The sequence below is a fragment of the Nannospalax galili genome, unplaced genomic scaffold (assembly GCF_000622305.1).
Source record: "Nannospalax galili isolate Female #2095 unplaced genomic scaffold, S.galili_v1.0 scaffold336, whole genome shotgun sequence".
Lineage (NCBI taxonomy): Eukaryota > Metazoa > Chordata > Mammalia > Rodentia > Spalacidae > Nannospalax > Nannospalax galili.
The window spans coordinates 3583598-3600548 of record NW_008343385.1 but is presented as its reverse complement, the minus strand read 5'-3'; the positions used below and the strand labels follow the sequence as shown (position 1 = coordinate 3600548).

The following is a 16951-nucleotide window of genomic DNA, read 5'->3' as shown; positions in this document are numbered from 1 at the left end:
TTCAAGTAACTCCTAAAATAGTACCACCAGTTAGGGACCAAGCGTTCAACTCATGGGCCTGTGGGACATATTTCATATTCAAACCATTATACTTATTTAACTCTATAACACTTTTGTATTATAAAAGCCACCACCTGGAGAATCACCTCATGTATAGATTTTGTATTTGTTTTTAGCTGTATTAGTTACTTTTTGTTGCTACAATAAAACACCATAACCAAAAGCAACTTATGGAAGAGTTCATTTTGACATATGGTTCCAGAGGGATAAGTCCATAATGGCAGGGGAGGCATGGCAACTACAGCCAGAAGAGAGAGCTGCAACCACAAAAACACATCAGAGAGAACAAACAGGAAATGGGGCAGGGCTACAAACCTCCAAAGCCTGCCCCCAGTGGCATCCCTCCTCCAGCCAGGCTCCACCCCCTAAAGGTTCCATGACTTTCCCAAACAGCACTGCCAACAGGGGACCAGTGTTTAAATACATGAGCCTGTGGAGGACATTTCTCATTCAAACTACCACATTAGCCTACTTTGTAACAAATTCTATTTACATTTTTGTATTTTATTTTATTCATTTCAAATCTGTCAGAAGCATTTCAAAATATTTTTACTTGTTTGCAGACCAATGTTCATATTATTTTGTGTTTTATATTTTTATACCTTTATAAGCTTTTAACAGCCTGTATAACATATTTTAAGTAATTATGGCCCAATACATGCTGCATTTGTTCAGAAAATAATTCAGTAAGCACTGCAAGCAAAGTCATACCTTCTGGCCATGCTCTGGAAAGTCTTTCATTATTATGTGCTCTCCTAACTGTGTGCATATTCCACAGGAAATCACAGCTACACTTTAACCATAATTTTTATGACAACCTATAGGATGATAATCCCAGAATTATATCCAGAGCAGAGTCCTAAACCAACATTCAAATTTTTAGTGAAAACCTCCAAATCTTGTTATATGACTCTTACACTTAATGTCTTACCCTACTGTTTAAAAACTGACCTCTTGGGGCTGGAGAGATGGTTCAGCAGTTAAGAACACTGATTGTTCTTGCAGAAGACCCAGGTTCGAATCCCAGCACCCACATGGCAGCTAACAACTGTCTGTAACTCCAGTTCCAAGGTATCCGTCAGCCTCCACGGGCATTGCACAACACGGGTGCACTTACTTACATGTAGGCATAACATTCATACACGTAAAATAAAAATAATTAAAAAAAATTTTGGCCTTTTTTGAGACAGGGTCTCCCTGTAGCCCCAGCTGTCCTGGAACTCGCTATGTAGACCAGGCTGGCCTTGAACTCACAGAGATCTGCCTGCCTCTATCTCCCAAGTGCTGGGATTAAAGGCGTGTGCCACCACACCCGGCAATAAAATATTTTTTAAAAAACTGACCTCTTAGCGGGGCATGGTGGCACACACCTTTAATTCCAGCACTCTGGAAGCAGAGGCAGATGGATCTCTGTGAGTTTGAGGCCAGCCTGGTCTACATAGCGAGTTCCAGGACAGCTGGGGCTACAGGGAGACCCTGTCCCAAAAAGACCGAAAAAAAAAAAAAAACTGATCTCTTTAGAGAAGACGTCATTCACAGAATAGCAACAGAGAGAGCCTCTCATTCAGTACTTAATAGTGCCCACCCCCAACTAAAGGCAAAGGATGCATTGGGGAGCTTCCTTTATGACAGGAAAGGAAGTACAGAGAAAGAGTCAAGACTGCACACTCAGAGTCTCTCACAGCAACCCAGGCCATGCCCAAGAAAGAAGCATAAGTCAAGATGCATAACTGCAGAGAGTGTGTTTACAATGAACAGAAAAATCCAAAGGTGGGCATGGTAGCATGTACCTTTAATACCAGCACTCAGGAGAAGAGGCAGGCAGATCTCTGTGAGTTCCAGGCCAGCCAGGGCAAAACAGTGAGATCTTGTCTCAAAAAAAGAAGGGAGGGAGGAAGGGAGGAAAGGAGGAGGGAGGGAGGAACGGAGGGAGGGATCGATCCCGGGACTGCCAGAATGCTCACCTACTACCAGGGCAAGAACTTTCCCTAGGGAATAAATTCTAACAGGACAAAGGATGAAAAAATCCTTTCACTTCTTGACACCAGTCCATGTGTGCTTTCATCTTGGTTGGTTATGTGTATCTCCTTCCCATTTGGAAGTCTTCCAAAAGCCATCATCCAGTTGGGAAGGAAAAATGGAACGCCTTCCAAGATCAGGTAACCAGACTCATAAATCCAAACTTCTCTAGGAAATAACTGACAGTTTTCTGACTAATGAACCACCTGTAGACATTTTCTCTATGACAGGTGCCAAGAGAAGGACACTGAGCTTTAGAAAGGTAAAAAGAGGCGAGGGAGAAAGGAAAGGGAAAGACAAACGCCTCTTACCCAAGCCTTGATTCTGCTGTTCCCACTCAATGGCGTCTGGCACCTGATAGGTGGCTCTCTCCAGAAGATCCAGGCTTCCTGGCTCTATATCAGGTTCCTGGGATGTGATGCCAGGGACAGTAAATCCTGGCAGCTCAGTGTCACCATCGAAGTTCTCAACCAAAGAGTCTGCATCTTTATCTTCCTCATCTTCCTCCTCATCTTCCTCCTCTTCATCTTCTTCATCCTCTTCATCCTCATCCTCTTCTTCTAGGCAAAGAGAAGTCAAAGAGAAACTTAAAGATATGCAGTGTGCATATACTCGAGTGAATATTTTAGATGCTACAAACACTATGAAATAAATGTGGTTGCTTTTTATTTATTTTATTTTATGTGTATGGGGCTTTGCCTGCATGCATGTAAATGTACCACATTCATGCAATGCCCTCAGAGGCCAGAATAGGGTGTCAGATCCCCTGGAACTGGCATTACAGACGGTTGTTAGCTGCCATTTGGGTGCTAGGAACTGAACCCCAGTCCTTTGCAAGAGCAGGCAGTGATGTTAACTGCTGAGTCTTCTCTCCAAGCCCCAAGCTTGCCTTTTTTTTTTTTAACGTATGTTCTTCCAGTCTATTCAATGCATCCTTTTTGTTTGTTTGTTTGTTTTGTTTTTTGAGACAGGGTCCCCTTGTAGCCCCAGCTGTCCTGGAACTCACTATGTAGACCAGGCTGGCCTTGAACTCACAAAGATCCGCCTGCCTCTGCCTCCCAAGTGCTGGGATTAAAGGCATGCGTCACCACGCCTGGCCCAAGCTTGCCTTTTAAAACCAATTTTTTTGGTCTGAGACAGGATCTCACTGGCCTAGAACTTGCTGTGTAGACCAGGCTGGCTTCCATCTCAGAGAGATCCAACTGCCTCTGCCTCCCAGGTGCTGGAATTAAAGGCACACGCCACCACACCCAGCTAAAAACAATTTTTATAATTGATGTTGGGAGGTACGAGTTTTGTGAGATTATGTACCTGGTGTATAACCCAGGTTTTAAGCTTTCAATACCACAGTTATGTCAGATGAAACACCATTTTATTAGGAGTTAAAGTTCAGGTACTATAAATTGTTATTAGCTAATTTATGTAATTTATCTTTTCAAGACCAGAACCATCTTCATTTCTGTTTCCTTGAGGTCATAAAAAGTTTATCTGTTAGAAATTACACTGACATACCAACAGAACTTTAAAAAAAAAAACCTATTCCCAGGACTGAAGAGATGGCTCAGCAGTTAAGGGCACTGGCTGTTCTTGCAGAAGACCCAGGTTCGACTCCCAGCACCCACATGGTAGCTAACAACCACTCATAACTCCAGTTCCAGGGAATCCAATGCCCTTTTCTGTCCTCCATGGACACTGCACAACACAGGTGGAGTTATACATATGCAGGGATAATACTCATACATATAAAATAAAAATAATAAAATATTTTTTAAAAAATGTTAAAAAAGAATTGTTCCCTTGGGGCTGGAGAGATGCTCAGCAGTTAAGAGCATTGGCTGCTCTTGCAGAGGACTTGGGCTCAATTCCCAGCACCCACATAGCAACTAAAAACCATCTGTAACTTCAGTTCCTGGGGATCCAGCGCCCTCTTCTGGCCTCCACAGGCATTGCACAACAGGAGTACACAACACACATAGGCAAAACACTCATACACATAAAATAAAAATAAATCAAAAAAAGTATTAAAACTCTTCACTCTTGTGAGCTTAGTGATAAAGCACATGACTAGCATGTACAAGGCTCTGAGCTCAAGTCCCAGCACCACAAAAAATTATACATTTTTGTTCTTATATAAGCCTTAATTTTGTAGGATTTAATGTAAGTCACTGTACTGAAAATTCAACAGATATTTATTGAACACATGATGGTTGCTGCCCCTGGCACTAGGGATACAATTTCTAGTTTCAATAAGCAGTTTTGCCCCTCAAGGAGACATACAGCAACAAATGGATATAACAGCAGGTACAGAGAAAGATGCTCTGATGAAAACTGTCAAGAAGATAGAAAATACCAGATGCTGTTATTTTAGATGCTGAGACTGAAGAAAGCTTTTCTGATAAGATAAGGATTGAACAGAGCATGTACGAAAATAACAAATTCTCTTGTTTAACTGAGGTCAATATCTACAGAGAGTATTCCCAGCAGAGGGAATAGCAAGAGGCTTAAGGTAGGTGTGGATAATGTTGTGTTCAAAGACTAGCAAAGAAGTCACTGAGGACTGAGGAAGTAGGTGTTATAGAAAGAGCATAGGAATTGGGGGAGGGGGAAATAGTCAGGGGCTAGATCTGATGTACAACTTTTCACAATAACTCTGGTTATCGGTTGGCAAAAAGCTATGTCTGAGCAGATCGAGGAGAGTAACCCATTAAGAGGTGCTTAGAACTTAGTGAATGGGTGATGGTACCTGAAACTATGATGATGCAGAGCTGGTGAGAAGTGATGCTGTAATGTAAAGATGAGCCTTACTGATAATTAGCATGTGAGACACAGGAGGGAGATCCCACATCATCAAAATGGAATGCAAAGATAAAGAGCCAAATCCAGAATCTTATTCAAGACATACTGTGTGATGACCATGCCTCAGAAAACCAACCAAATGTCAAGGCTGGAAGTCCAGGGAAGGTCAAAAGTAGGAAGTTATCAGTTTGTAAATAATACTTCAAGCCTTCAGGTTGACTGAGATCAACAAGAGGGTAGGTTTGGACAGAAAGGATAGTGGTCCAGCCCAAGCCTGGGGCAATCAAGATTGGTTTACAGCAGATATACCCAGCATATCAACACCTAGTGACAATGCTCAAAGGTTTAAAGCTGAATTTGTGCTGACAATCCCTTTAAAAGACTACAACCTGAGAAGGGAAGATTCAGAGGGTCAGCCTGCAAAGTTCTTCTGGTCTTGTCCCTGGACTGAAAAGTGTATGCTCAGACCTGTCTGTCTTTCTTCAAGCTGATTTGACACTGATTGCTCCCTAATTCCCAACAGTAACAGTGTAGTTTGCAGCACTGGGGGTGGGAGTGGGAACATCAACCATCAAGAATTCTTGCATCTAACCAGGCATAGTGACACACGCCCTTAATCTCAGCACTCTGGAGGCAGACAGGTGGCTCTTGTGAGTTCAAGACCAGCTTGGCCTTGATATTTGGGTACGATATGGATAAACATCAGCCTCCAGGCTGGCCAGCAATACATAGTGAGTCCCTCTCTCAAAAAACCAAGCAAGCAAGCAAGCAAGCAAGCAAGCAAGCAAGCAAGCAAGCAAGAAAGAAAGAAAGAAAGAAAGAAAGACACCCTGGCATACAATAGGGACTAGGACACTGCCCCATTTTGAATTGCTGGGATTGAGATGAACTGAAACAGTTAAAAGTGAAAAATGTTGGGCTGGGGATGTAGCTCAGTTGATAGAGTGTTTGCCTAGCATTCACGAAGCTCTAGGTTTGATACATAGCACTGCATAAAACTAGTGTAGTGGCATACTCCTGTAATCCCAGCACTTGGGAGGTGAAGGCAGGGGGATCAGAAGTTCAAGTCCATCCTTGGCTACCTAAGGAATCTGAAGTCACTCTGTCTTGGGGCGTGGAGGTGGGGGGGTGGGAGAAAGAGAGAGAGCTCTAAAGCATTAAACTGCATGTCAGATAACAGTGCCAAATGGCTTCAAGGTGATATTAAGTAGTATGCCCAGCACTCAAATAGAGAAATATCTTGTTAAAAGTGGCTGGAAGAAAACAATATGTCTAGACAGTACCCTCTCTAAGCCAATTTCATCTGTCTGGCCTCTGTCTGACAGAACGTCTTAACAGCTGCTTCATAACCCATACTGATCCTTTGTTCTTTTGAGAGGTTTTTCTTCTAAGGAACTCAAAAGCCTGTCAGACATTATCCCACAAACTGACACTGTTGGTTGAACAGGGAGCAAGTTTAAAGGTTTGTTTTACTTACAGGCTGCTGGTAAAAAAACCACTTTGAGTGCTCAAATAATAACACACCAAAGCCTAAAATAAGTTTATTCAAATCCAGAATTTGTGACCCTCTAGGTTAGGGCCTGTTTTCATTATTTATTACAAACATAGCTGTCAATGATTACCAAAAATTAAGCTTTAATTTTACTCAAGACTAGATTGCTACAAAGTCCACTGGCCATTTCATAGGCAGACCCCACCAAGGTGCTCCAGATCTCTAATGTAAGCATTTTTCGCATCTAGAAGAACACATAGCTAGCATCTCCAGGCTGTTATTAATGTATGACGAAAGCAAAGAACCCTTGATAATGCACTGTCCCAGCACCTGGAGAGCCCATGTGTCCCAGTACATCCCTCCTGTCTCACTCTGAACAGCATCTCACTGTGTCGTACCTCCTGCCTTTTTGGAATAGCAATGATTTATGGGAATTCTCACCTTTTGCCTATTTGCCCATTCGTTTTATATGGTAAAAATCTTTTTTCTTCCCTTTTAAAAGTTTAAAGCAGGAGCTAGAGAGATGGCTCAGTGGTTAAGAACACTGACTGTTCTTGCAGAAGACTGGGGTTTGAATCCCAGCACATGACAGCTAACAACTGTCCGTAAGTCCAGTTCCAGGGGATCTGGAAGCCCCTTCTGTCCTCCATGAGCATGTAGGTAAGTGCACAACAGGGGTGCACTTACCTACATGCAGGCAATACACACATACACATAAAATTAAAATAATAAAGTATTTTTTAAATGTTTAAAGCAGTATCTAAGGTAACAATTTAGTGAAGGGAAACTTCCCTGGGCTGAGTTGTATCTCTCCCATGTCCCTCTGAAGGACAGTGATGTCTTTGTAAAAGAAGAAACATTTATTGGCACATGGAAACCTTGTGGCAATATATTTTTTAATTAAAATTAAAGGGATGGCAAGATGACTCACCAGGTAAAAGCACTTGCTGTAGATACATGATATCCTGAGTTTGATACCCAGAACTCATGGTAGGAAGAGAGAATGGACTCCTAAAAGTTATCCTCTGATTACAGATATTCCATGGCACACATGCATTTACACACACACACACACACACACACACACACACTAATAATAATAATAATAATAATAATAATAATACCAATAATAAACTTTTAAATTAAAAAGCACTACAAGGAGACCCTGTCTCAAAAAACAGAAAAACAAAAAAAAGCAATGTAGCCAAAATTGTTTCTGTGCATAAAATTAACTAAAGCCCTAAGAGCACTGCTTTTATATCCAGATTGGTTTTTGTTGTTTGTTTGGTTTGGTTTTTGTTTTGTTTTTTTGGTTTTGGGGGGCTTTTTTGTTTTGGTTTGGTTTGGTTTTGCTCTTTTTGAAATAGGGTCTCCCTGTAGCCCGAGCTGGCCTGGAACTAACTATGCAGACCAGGCTGGCCTCGAACTCACAGAGCTCTGCCTGCCACTGCCTCCCAAGTACTGGGCCTACAGGCGTGCACTACCACCCCGGGCTCCAGACTTTTTTTTAAGTTGAGCATAAACTTGAGTACAAAACTTATGAGCCAGAAAAGACAAGGTTAAATTTGTTCTGAGAAAATGAAGCAGTTCTCCAGCAGATGGCTCTCTAGGACTAGAAGGTGCTGAGGAACCGCAGAAGTTTCTGAACAAGATCCAGCGTCTCATGATGCTAAGCTGGCTTAGAATTTATTGAACCTCATAACTTTTCTAAAACCTGAACTATTCTTGCCCTTTTGACTATGTAGTATTAGATACATAAAACAATATGTGTGTGTTATGAAGCTTAATAGCAAATATTAATATGATATCATACATATGCACACATACTATATACACATTACTAAGATCTATAAGCCCCAGAGATCTCAATAGCTGCACTTAAGAGGTAGAATATGATTAATTTATTGCATCTTTGTGTACGTTCCTCTCCTAGCTTAACCTTCTGACCACTAAGATTATGTAAAGTTACTGAATGTCATATTTTAGGATTTTTTATGATTTTATTTATGTGTATGAGTGTTTTGCCTGAATATGTGTAAGTGCACCCATGTATGTAACACCTGTGGAGGCCTAAAAAGGCAGTCAGATTCCCTGGAACTGGCATTACAGACAGTTGTTAGCTGCCATGTGGGTGCTGGGAACCAAACCCCAGTCCTCTGCGAGAGCAACCAGTGCCCTTAACCACTGAGCCATCTCTCCAGCACCCATGTTAGGACTTTTAAATTGCATATTCTAGTACCTTTCTCTTTTTAACTCTTACTTTTAAATTGACTCTCACATTTTTACTATTTGTGCTTAACTAAACAAAAACTAAATTTCATCACTATCTTACTTGTGATTAAAAGGGGCTTTAAGTGGCTGCCAGGAAGATGGCTCAACAGGCTAAAGCGCTAGCTACACAAGCGAGATGACTCAAGTTCAATCCCCCTGTTTTTAAAAAAAAGTCAGTCAGAAGCACTCGGGCACAGCAGCAGAAACAAGTGCCAATGAGGTGGAAGGAGAGCGCTAACACCCAGAAGCTGTCTTCTGAACTGCACATGGGTGCGGGGCTCATGTGTCCCTGCATGTGGACGGACATAAACACTCGGGTGCCCCTGCATGTGGACACATATAAACAAACACATTAATAAATATTTTAAAGGGGCTTTAGAGTACTTTCATCATGATTATACTTTCTGGATTTCTGTCCTGTTACTGTCCACTATTTTAGCTCCGTCCTCTTCTACTCATAAAGCACAAGTGGTCACATCTTCTATGCATATCCATTGATATGCTCCTCACTTCTGAATCCCTCCCTACTAGGATCATCTTCTTCCTTCCCCATTTTCTGAAATCTATTGTTAGTGCTTTGCTTTTAAAAGCATGGGAAGAGGATTGCAGATCCTTCGTTTCTCTTGTTCTGTCCTCTCATTTCCATTCCCTTTACTGCTGTGTGACGTCTGCTCTCCATCTCTTGTTTCTTTGTGGGAAATCTGTCTTTTTCTTTAGAATGGGCTCCTTCTAATATGGATTTTAAGAATTTCTCTTCATAACACTCTCCATACCATCTGCTGGGTCATTTTTGTAGTCTCTTATTACTTGCTCATGTTTATGGCTTCACCCCCATTTCTCTATACATTGGTATTCTATATCATGTGTCTGACAGTTTTCAACTCTATAATCCTGGACAAAGAATAAGCCAATCAATTGCCTTTTCTGTTGACTCTAAGTTTATGGTGTTTGTTTTCTTGTTAACTTGGTGATATTTATTACAAGTTTCTCTTCTGTTTGATTCTAATCTGTGAAAAATCTTGAGGTTCTGTTGGGTATTCTTTTTTCCAGAGAGAATCATATTTTTGTCCCCAAAAATCAAGCTAGGGAGTACATTTTTTAGAACTCTCTGGCTACTTGTAAACTCATCTATGTATTAACACATGTTTGACCCAAGACCTGATCATTTAGCCAATCAGACTTTCTGTCAAAACCTGAAATCCAAGTAGTGTGCTTTTTTTTTTTTTTTGAGACAGTGTCTCACTATGTAGCCCCAGCTAGCCTGGAACTCACTATGTAGACCAGGCTGGACTTGAACTCACAGAGATCAGCCTGCCTAGGCATGTGACACCACACCCAGTCTCAATGATGTGCTTTTGAAAATTATATTAGTGACCTTTGAAGTAGGCCCAATAAGCTGAGTGAAAGTTTTACTTGCTATTCAAATTCCATTCTCAAAATCTCCAATTTCTTTTGTTAATATTTTATTTGTTTTTACTTTATGTGTATGAGTGTATTGCCTGCATGTATGTAAATGCACCTGTGTCATGCAATGCCTGAGGAGGTCAGAAGAGGGTGTCGGATCCCTTGGAACTGGAGTCATGGATGGTTGTTAGCCACCATGTGGGTGCTGAGAATCAAACCTGGATCCTCTGCAAGAGCAATCAGTTCTCTTAACCACTGAGCCATTGCTCCAAGTCCCCAAATTCTCCAATTTCAAATATTCATAACAGAATCTGTAATCTGAGATGGCTTAAAATTAGATTAAAAGCTCAAAGGATATTACTTATTAAACATTCTATTCTTGAAACATTTCTGTTCATTTCAGTTCTCTCTTTTTTGAACATCTCATAAAATGATTTTTGAAGCCTCTCATATTAGTTCATACCACTTTCTTGAAAACAAATTTCAAACTTTCTATTAAATGTTTAACAGTAAATATATGTGCCGGATAGCTTCACGTGTCAAATTGACACAACTGGGTAGAGGGACCCTCAACTGAGGAATTTCCTACATTGCACTGTCCTGTGGCCTTGTCTATGAGGCATTTTCTTGATATGGGAAAGTCCAGCCCACTGTGAGTAGTGCCACCCCTGGGCAGGTGGTCCTGGGTTATATAAGAAAGCAGACTGAGCACAGGCCAGAGGAGCAAACCTCTCCATGGTCTGCCCTTTGTTTCCTGCCCTGAGCTCCTGTTTTGGCTTCCCTCCAGGATAAAGTGTAAACTGAAGGTAAAATAAATCCTTTCCTCCCCAGGTTGCTTTTGGTCAGTGTTTTTGTGACAGCAATAGAAAGTAATAATGATAATTTAACTTAAAATATATGGCAAACTCACTTTAACAATATTTAAATCCTACATTAGGGGCTAGAGAGATGGCTCAGTGATTAAGAGCACTAGCTGCTCTTGGAGAAGACTGAGGTTTGGTTCCCAGCATGGGCATGCTAACAGCCTTCTGTAACTCCAGTTCCAAGGAACTCCCTCTTCTGGCCTCCTCAGGCATTGCATGACAAAGTGCAATGCACTTACATATAGGCAAAACACTCATATACGTGAAATAAAAATAAATAAAGCCAGGTGTGGTGGTGCACACCTTTAATCCCAGAACTCAGGAGGCAGAAGCAGATGAATCTCTGTGAGATCAAGGCCATCCTGGTCTATGTAGCAAGTTCCAGGCCAGCTGGGTTACAGGGAGACCCTGTTCCCCCCAAACAATTAATAACCTGCACTAATGAGAAAATTAAAAAGCTTGAGGCAAGATAATTTAGTCTACTTTAAACACTAGCTGCAACATGTTTTAATGTTTATTTTACTTTGTTTAATAGTTTCCTTCAATTTGAGGACATTGCTCTTGATCATGTCCTCCCCTCTCTCTGGTTAACAAGGTAAAGAGACCATTTACCCAACTCCATTCACATTTGCGGCTTATTACCTAACCCCTTTCAGCCTTGATCACATATAACTAGTGTGTCCCCCCATTATCTCTATAAACCCTGCCCCAAATTAAACTGAGTTATTCTACTAGAAGAAACACTTAGAGCAATGGTAATAAGTTCTAGACTCTAACTTCCTGCTCATTGAACAATCCACTCTTCATTTCAGACAACAGCCTCTTTTCTATGTCCCTTGGAAAAATAATACTAGAGCAGCACTATTCTGTTTCTCCAGGGTGCTTTATAGAGAAACACAGAAGCTATGTTGTATCCATAAATTTTGAGCCATCTAGTATAAAATCTTTTGTTTCAGCAACTTAGCTGTCCTAAAGGAATATTTGCTATAAGCAAACATACAAAATCTATATATAAAAATCTACATCAACTCAAAAGATAAGTTTCAGATTGGTTACTTTCATTATTGATTTTACAAAAGTGCATATAAAGGTAGTTTCCCTTCAAACTGTGAAACAAGGCAACCTATCCAAAATGAGGCTTACAGGGCTAGAGAGAGGGCTCGGTGGTTAAGAGCACTGGCTGCTCTTGCAAAGGGCCCGGGTTGGATTCCCAGTACCCACATGGAGGCTAACAACAGCCTGTAACTTCAGTTCCAGGGGAATTTGATGCACTCTTCTGACCTCCTCAGGCATTTCACAACACAGGTGCATTTATTTTCATACATGCAGGCAATATACTCATACACATAAAATAAAAATAATAAAATATTTTAACAAAATGAGGCTTACATACTAATGTGTGGAAACACAGGAAACACCTGTGTGCCTTCACTCCTTGAAAAACAGAAATTTTGTCTAATTCATCTTTACACCCCACCATAAGGATCAAGCACTGTGCCTGGCATAAAAACACCCACTCATTGTACATTGCCTTTAGGGTGCCTGAATACAATTTTTATTAAGTTGTATTATGAATATGTTTCAAATGAGTATGAAATGAGCTTTTTAATGAAAACTCATTTACATGCTGTAATCAAGCTGGGGGGGGTGGCATGCAGAAAATGACCCTTGTATAAAGAAACTCCCACCACATTTTAGAGAAGAATCTCCCTTGACCAACTTTTCCTCTCTTTTCCAAAGTGGTTTACAGAATGACTTAAGATTACTGAGTTCCTCTTACCTAATAGAGTGCAAGTATCAGTCTGGATTTCTCTGAGGGTGCGAAATAATGTGCATCCCTCAATGCAATCCAAGAAACCTAAGCAAATTCTGGCAGAATGTGACTGGGAACCACCGCCTCACTCACATACAAAAAAGTGCTCAATTTCAGGTTGAAAATAAGCACTAGACTTGAACAGTCACACAAACAGCTAGCCAACATAAGTCAAAATCACATCAATTAAACAAGATAAAGGCAGGCACTTAACCATGATTTTACCCAACACCTGGCATTGATAGGACATTATGTACATGCCTAGGCAGAAAAATCCATCCCTGCTCTTAAGCAAGATGTATAGACTACCGTGGAGAGGTAGAAAGCTGATTACCACTGTCTGTGAGAGTAGCTTCATTTGAGGTATTCGGGGTATATAAAAACAAAATAGAAGCCAGGTTTAGGGTCGCCTGTAATCCCAGCATTCAGGAAATTGAGCTAGAAGGATCATGAGTTGAGTCCAGCTTGGGCTACCTTGTGAGACAACTAATTAAAACAAATAATTGCCTAAGTTGACTCCTAATTCACACAAAAATCAGAATTTTCACTTGAAAATAAGAAGGTTTGGTTTATCGTTGAGGTCAGATTCTCCCCCTGACAACAGAATAAGCATCTGTCTGGTTCATAAGAGATGTGTGGTCTCCCTGCAACAAACTCACCACTTCCTGCTGCCTACCATCCTTCCACTTTGTTTACACCATAGAGAGGATGTCCTTCATTAAATGATTAAGACCTAATAGTGTGGGGATGGAGAGCTAGCTCGGTGGTGAAGAACACTAGCTGTTCTTGCAGAAGGCCCAGGTTCGAATCACAGCACCCACATGGCAGCTGATGGCTGTCCGTAGCTCCAGTCCCAAGAGGCATCTGACCTCAGAGGGCATTGCACGACACAGGTGCACTTGCCTACATGCAGGCAGTACATGCATACACATAAAATAAAAATAATAAAATATCTTTTTTAAAAAGACCTAATAGTGTATAATAAATTGTGTATAATTTTGAGAGGTCACAATCATAAAACTAAGTCATATATACTTATTCCATATTTAAAAGTATACTAAGAATGTTACATGCCAGATCACATTTAATCCTCACAAGCCAAGAGATAGGAACATCAATGTCCCTGTCTTGTTTGGTGTTTGTTCTTTTTTAAGATTTATTTTTATTTTATGTGCATAAACAAAATAAATGTTTTGCCTTGCCTTGCATGTATGTAAGCGCATGCAGTGCCCTCAGTGGCCTGAAGAGGGTGCCAAAGCCCGTGGAACTGGAGTTGCTGAGCATCCTGAGCTGCCATGTGGGTGCTGGGAACCAACCTTTAGTCTTCTGCAAGAGCAGCAGTACTCCTAATTGCTGAGTCTTCTCTCTAGACCCCCTAAGTCTAGTTTTACAGATGGGGAAATTGAAATGTAAAGATGTCAAATGCTTTAGTTAAAATGCAATGCTTTTTCACTAGAGTCAGGACTTAAACTCAGGTGAGTCCATCTGAGAGCAGAAGCAGAGCAGTTTTCCATCAGACTCTACTGCTCACCACTGGGAGCTGGTGGTTGGAGAGGCTTCAAGGAGTTTGAGGAGAACTGCTCCTGTCTCTTTCTGTCTTCTTAATTTTAACTTCATGCTCTATTTATGAAACTTTGGGTCTGGATATTATTTCCCTAGAATACAACAAATGACCTTACCATGCTGTAGGTCAGAACAGTGTTATACTGCCTAGAAATGAATTGGGCTTTTTCCTAGTTAGCTTTGACTGTCAGCCTGACACAGCCCAGAGGAACTGCCTAGATCAGAATGCCCTGTGGGCATGTCTGTAAGGGATTGTCTTGGTGGTTAATTGATGTAGGAGAGCCCAGCCCACTGTGAGCAGCACCATTCCATGGGCAGGTGGTCCTGGGCTGTATAAGAAAGCTAGCCAAGCATGAATCTGTGGTTTCCGCTGTACTTCTTAGCTGCGAGTTCCCTGGTTAAAGGTAATGCTGCATAGAACAGCAAGCAGGCCTGCCTTCAGGTGCTGAATTGAGCTCCTATCCTGACTTCCCTCAGTAATGGCCTATAACCTGTAAGATTCAATAAATCTTTTCCACCCCTAAGTTGCTTTGGTCAATGTTTTATCACAACAGAAATGAAATTAGAACAGTCTTCTAAGGAGGATAGAAGGTACATGGAGTTAGTTAATCGTAAGGGTCACTGAACTATCACTTTCCTAGAGTTAAAGATACGTCCTACAACCTAGAAAGAGGACAGGCAGTGTTTATATGGGAGATGGGAGTCACTACTCAGTGGTGGGACCTGAAGGAAATCTACATCTTGGCTTTGCTTAGCTTATCCATGTGGAATCGGGGAAGAGGACAAGAAAGCAAAAAGTTATAGGAAACAAGCCACGAGCTGAGATGCCAGAAAGCCTGGCAAGATATCTGAAAAGTGCTCCAGTGCAGTCACAAATAGAAAGTAGAAAATCTTCTCAGGCAGCACAGAATGGATCAAAGGCCAAGAGTCTGACAGCATGTTAGCTAAGGAAAGTCCAGAGAGAACGCTGTACCTTATGAGTCTAATTAATTTTGTTTCTTTTACTTTCTTGGTTCGTTTTGTATTCCCTTAGGTTTGAGTCAATTGTTTTTAAAATCCCTACTAAGTTCAGTTGGAAGAAATAGGAGAGATTTTGTCTATTCCTGAGCCAAGTTTTAACAGGAAATTGTAGTCTTCAGAAAAGAAAGCAGGTGAATAAATACTTTGAACAAATCCAGAGGGAGCAGTGTCAGGGCCCCAGCCCACCTGGATGGAGACCATCCATATCGTGCTGAAGCCAGGGAGAGTCTTCGAACCATTTTAATAGAAGAAATTTGGAATACTTTTATGTGGATTTATCAGACAATATAGAATGAGGCAGTTTGACTGAAGAAGGAGATGCTGGTAAACTTAGGTAGAATCTATTTCAATCTCTCAGGACAGATTTAATGTTTGCAAGTGTGTTGATTTTTTTTTTTTTTTACTTCATATGGGCATTTAAGTTGATGCATCACATTTTTATTCTGATCTTTTCCTTTGTGGATATATCTAAATTTAAACATTAAGAGGTACTATGAGCCAAGTGTGGTGGCTCATTCCTATAATCTCAGAAAACTTGGGGTAGTGATACAGCACCACACGTTCGAGGCCAGCCTGGGTTATACAGTGAGTTCTAAGACAGCCTGGGCTACCGAGAGAGACCTCGTCTCAAAATAAGCAAAACAAATAAACAGAGGTACAGCGTGATGCCAAAATAGCTTCATGGGTAGGAGTGAAGCCAGATGCAGCACAAAGACTATTCTTCGTACATTCTTTACACATTTGCCAGGTTTGTGACCATTTGTATTCCAATATAATGAAATTCTCATGTTCGCACCAGAAAATGAACACTTACACATGCCTGTCCTCATACTGAGAATCAGGCCTTGAAAAATGAGATGGCTCAGTGGGTAAAGACTCTTGCTCCCATGCCTGAGTACCTGGGATCTGAGTTCTATCCCCAGACCTCATTATGTGGAAAGAGGGAATCAAGTTCCACAAGTGGTCCTCTAAACTCCAAACGCATATGGTGGCATATGTGTAAACACACACACACACACACACACACACACAAATAAACAAGTTAATTAATTAATTAATTAAATGTAATTCTAAATGTTTTTTAAAGAACAGGGCTGGAGAGACGGCTCAGTGGTTAAGAACACTGGCTGTTCTTGCAGAAGATCCGGGTTCAAATCCCAGCATCCACATGGCAGCTAACAACTGTCTATAACTCCAGTCCCAGGGAATCTGACAGCCTCTTCTGTCCCCCATGGGCATTGCATGACATGGGTGCACTTACCTACATGCAGGCAATACACGCATACACATAAAATAAAAATAATAAATGAGCCTATATTTAAAAATTTTTAAAAAGAAAAATGCCTTCTCTGAACACCTAAAATACCTTTGATACATGTATAAAATGTCATGATGGGGGCTGGAGAGATGGCTCAGCAGTTAAGAGCACTGGCTGCTCTTGCAGAGGACCAGGGTTCGATTCCCAGCACCCACATGGTGGCTAGGAACCATCCTTAACTCCAGTTCCAGAGGAATCTGAAGCCCTTTTCTGACCTCCGCAGCATTGCACGACATGGGTGCACTCACATACATGCAGGAAATATACTCATACACATAAAAAAATAAAAATAATAAAATATTTTTTAAAAAAGGAAAGAAAAGAAAGCATAT

General features: G+C 41.0%; 1 protein-coding gene across 3 annotated transcripts in view; it reads right to left on the bottom strand.

Annotated features, from left to right (window-relative positions):
- Positions 1-16951, bottom strand: part of Armh4 (armadillo like helical domain containing 4) — a 141880-nt gene that overhangs the window by 85192 nt on the left and 39737 nt on the right. For 2 of the 3 annotated variants that reach the window (XM_008839516.3, XM_029566694.1), the window contains one exon: positions 2391-2639. In XM_008839516.3, coding sequence (XP_008837738.1) covers positions 2391-2639 — 249 coding nt within the window. The remainder of the gene's footprint in view (positions 1-2390; positions 2640-16951) is intronic. The other variant, XM_029566693.1, reaches the window with a different exon arrangement.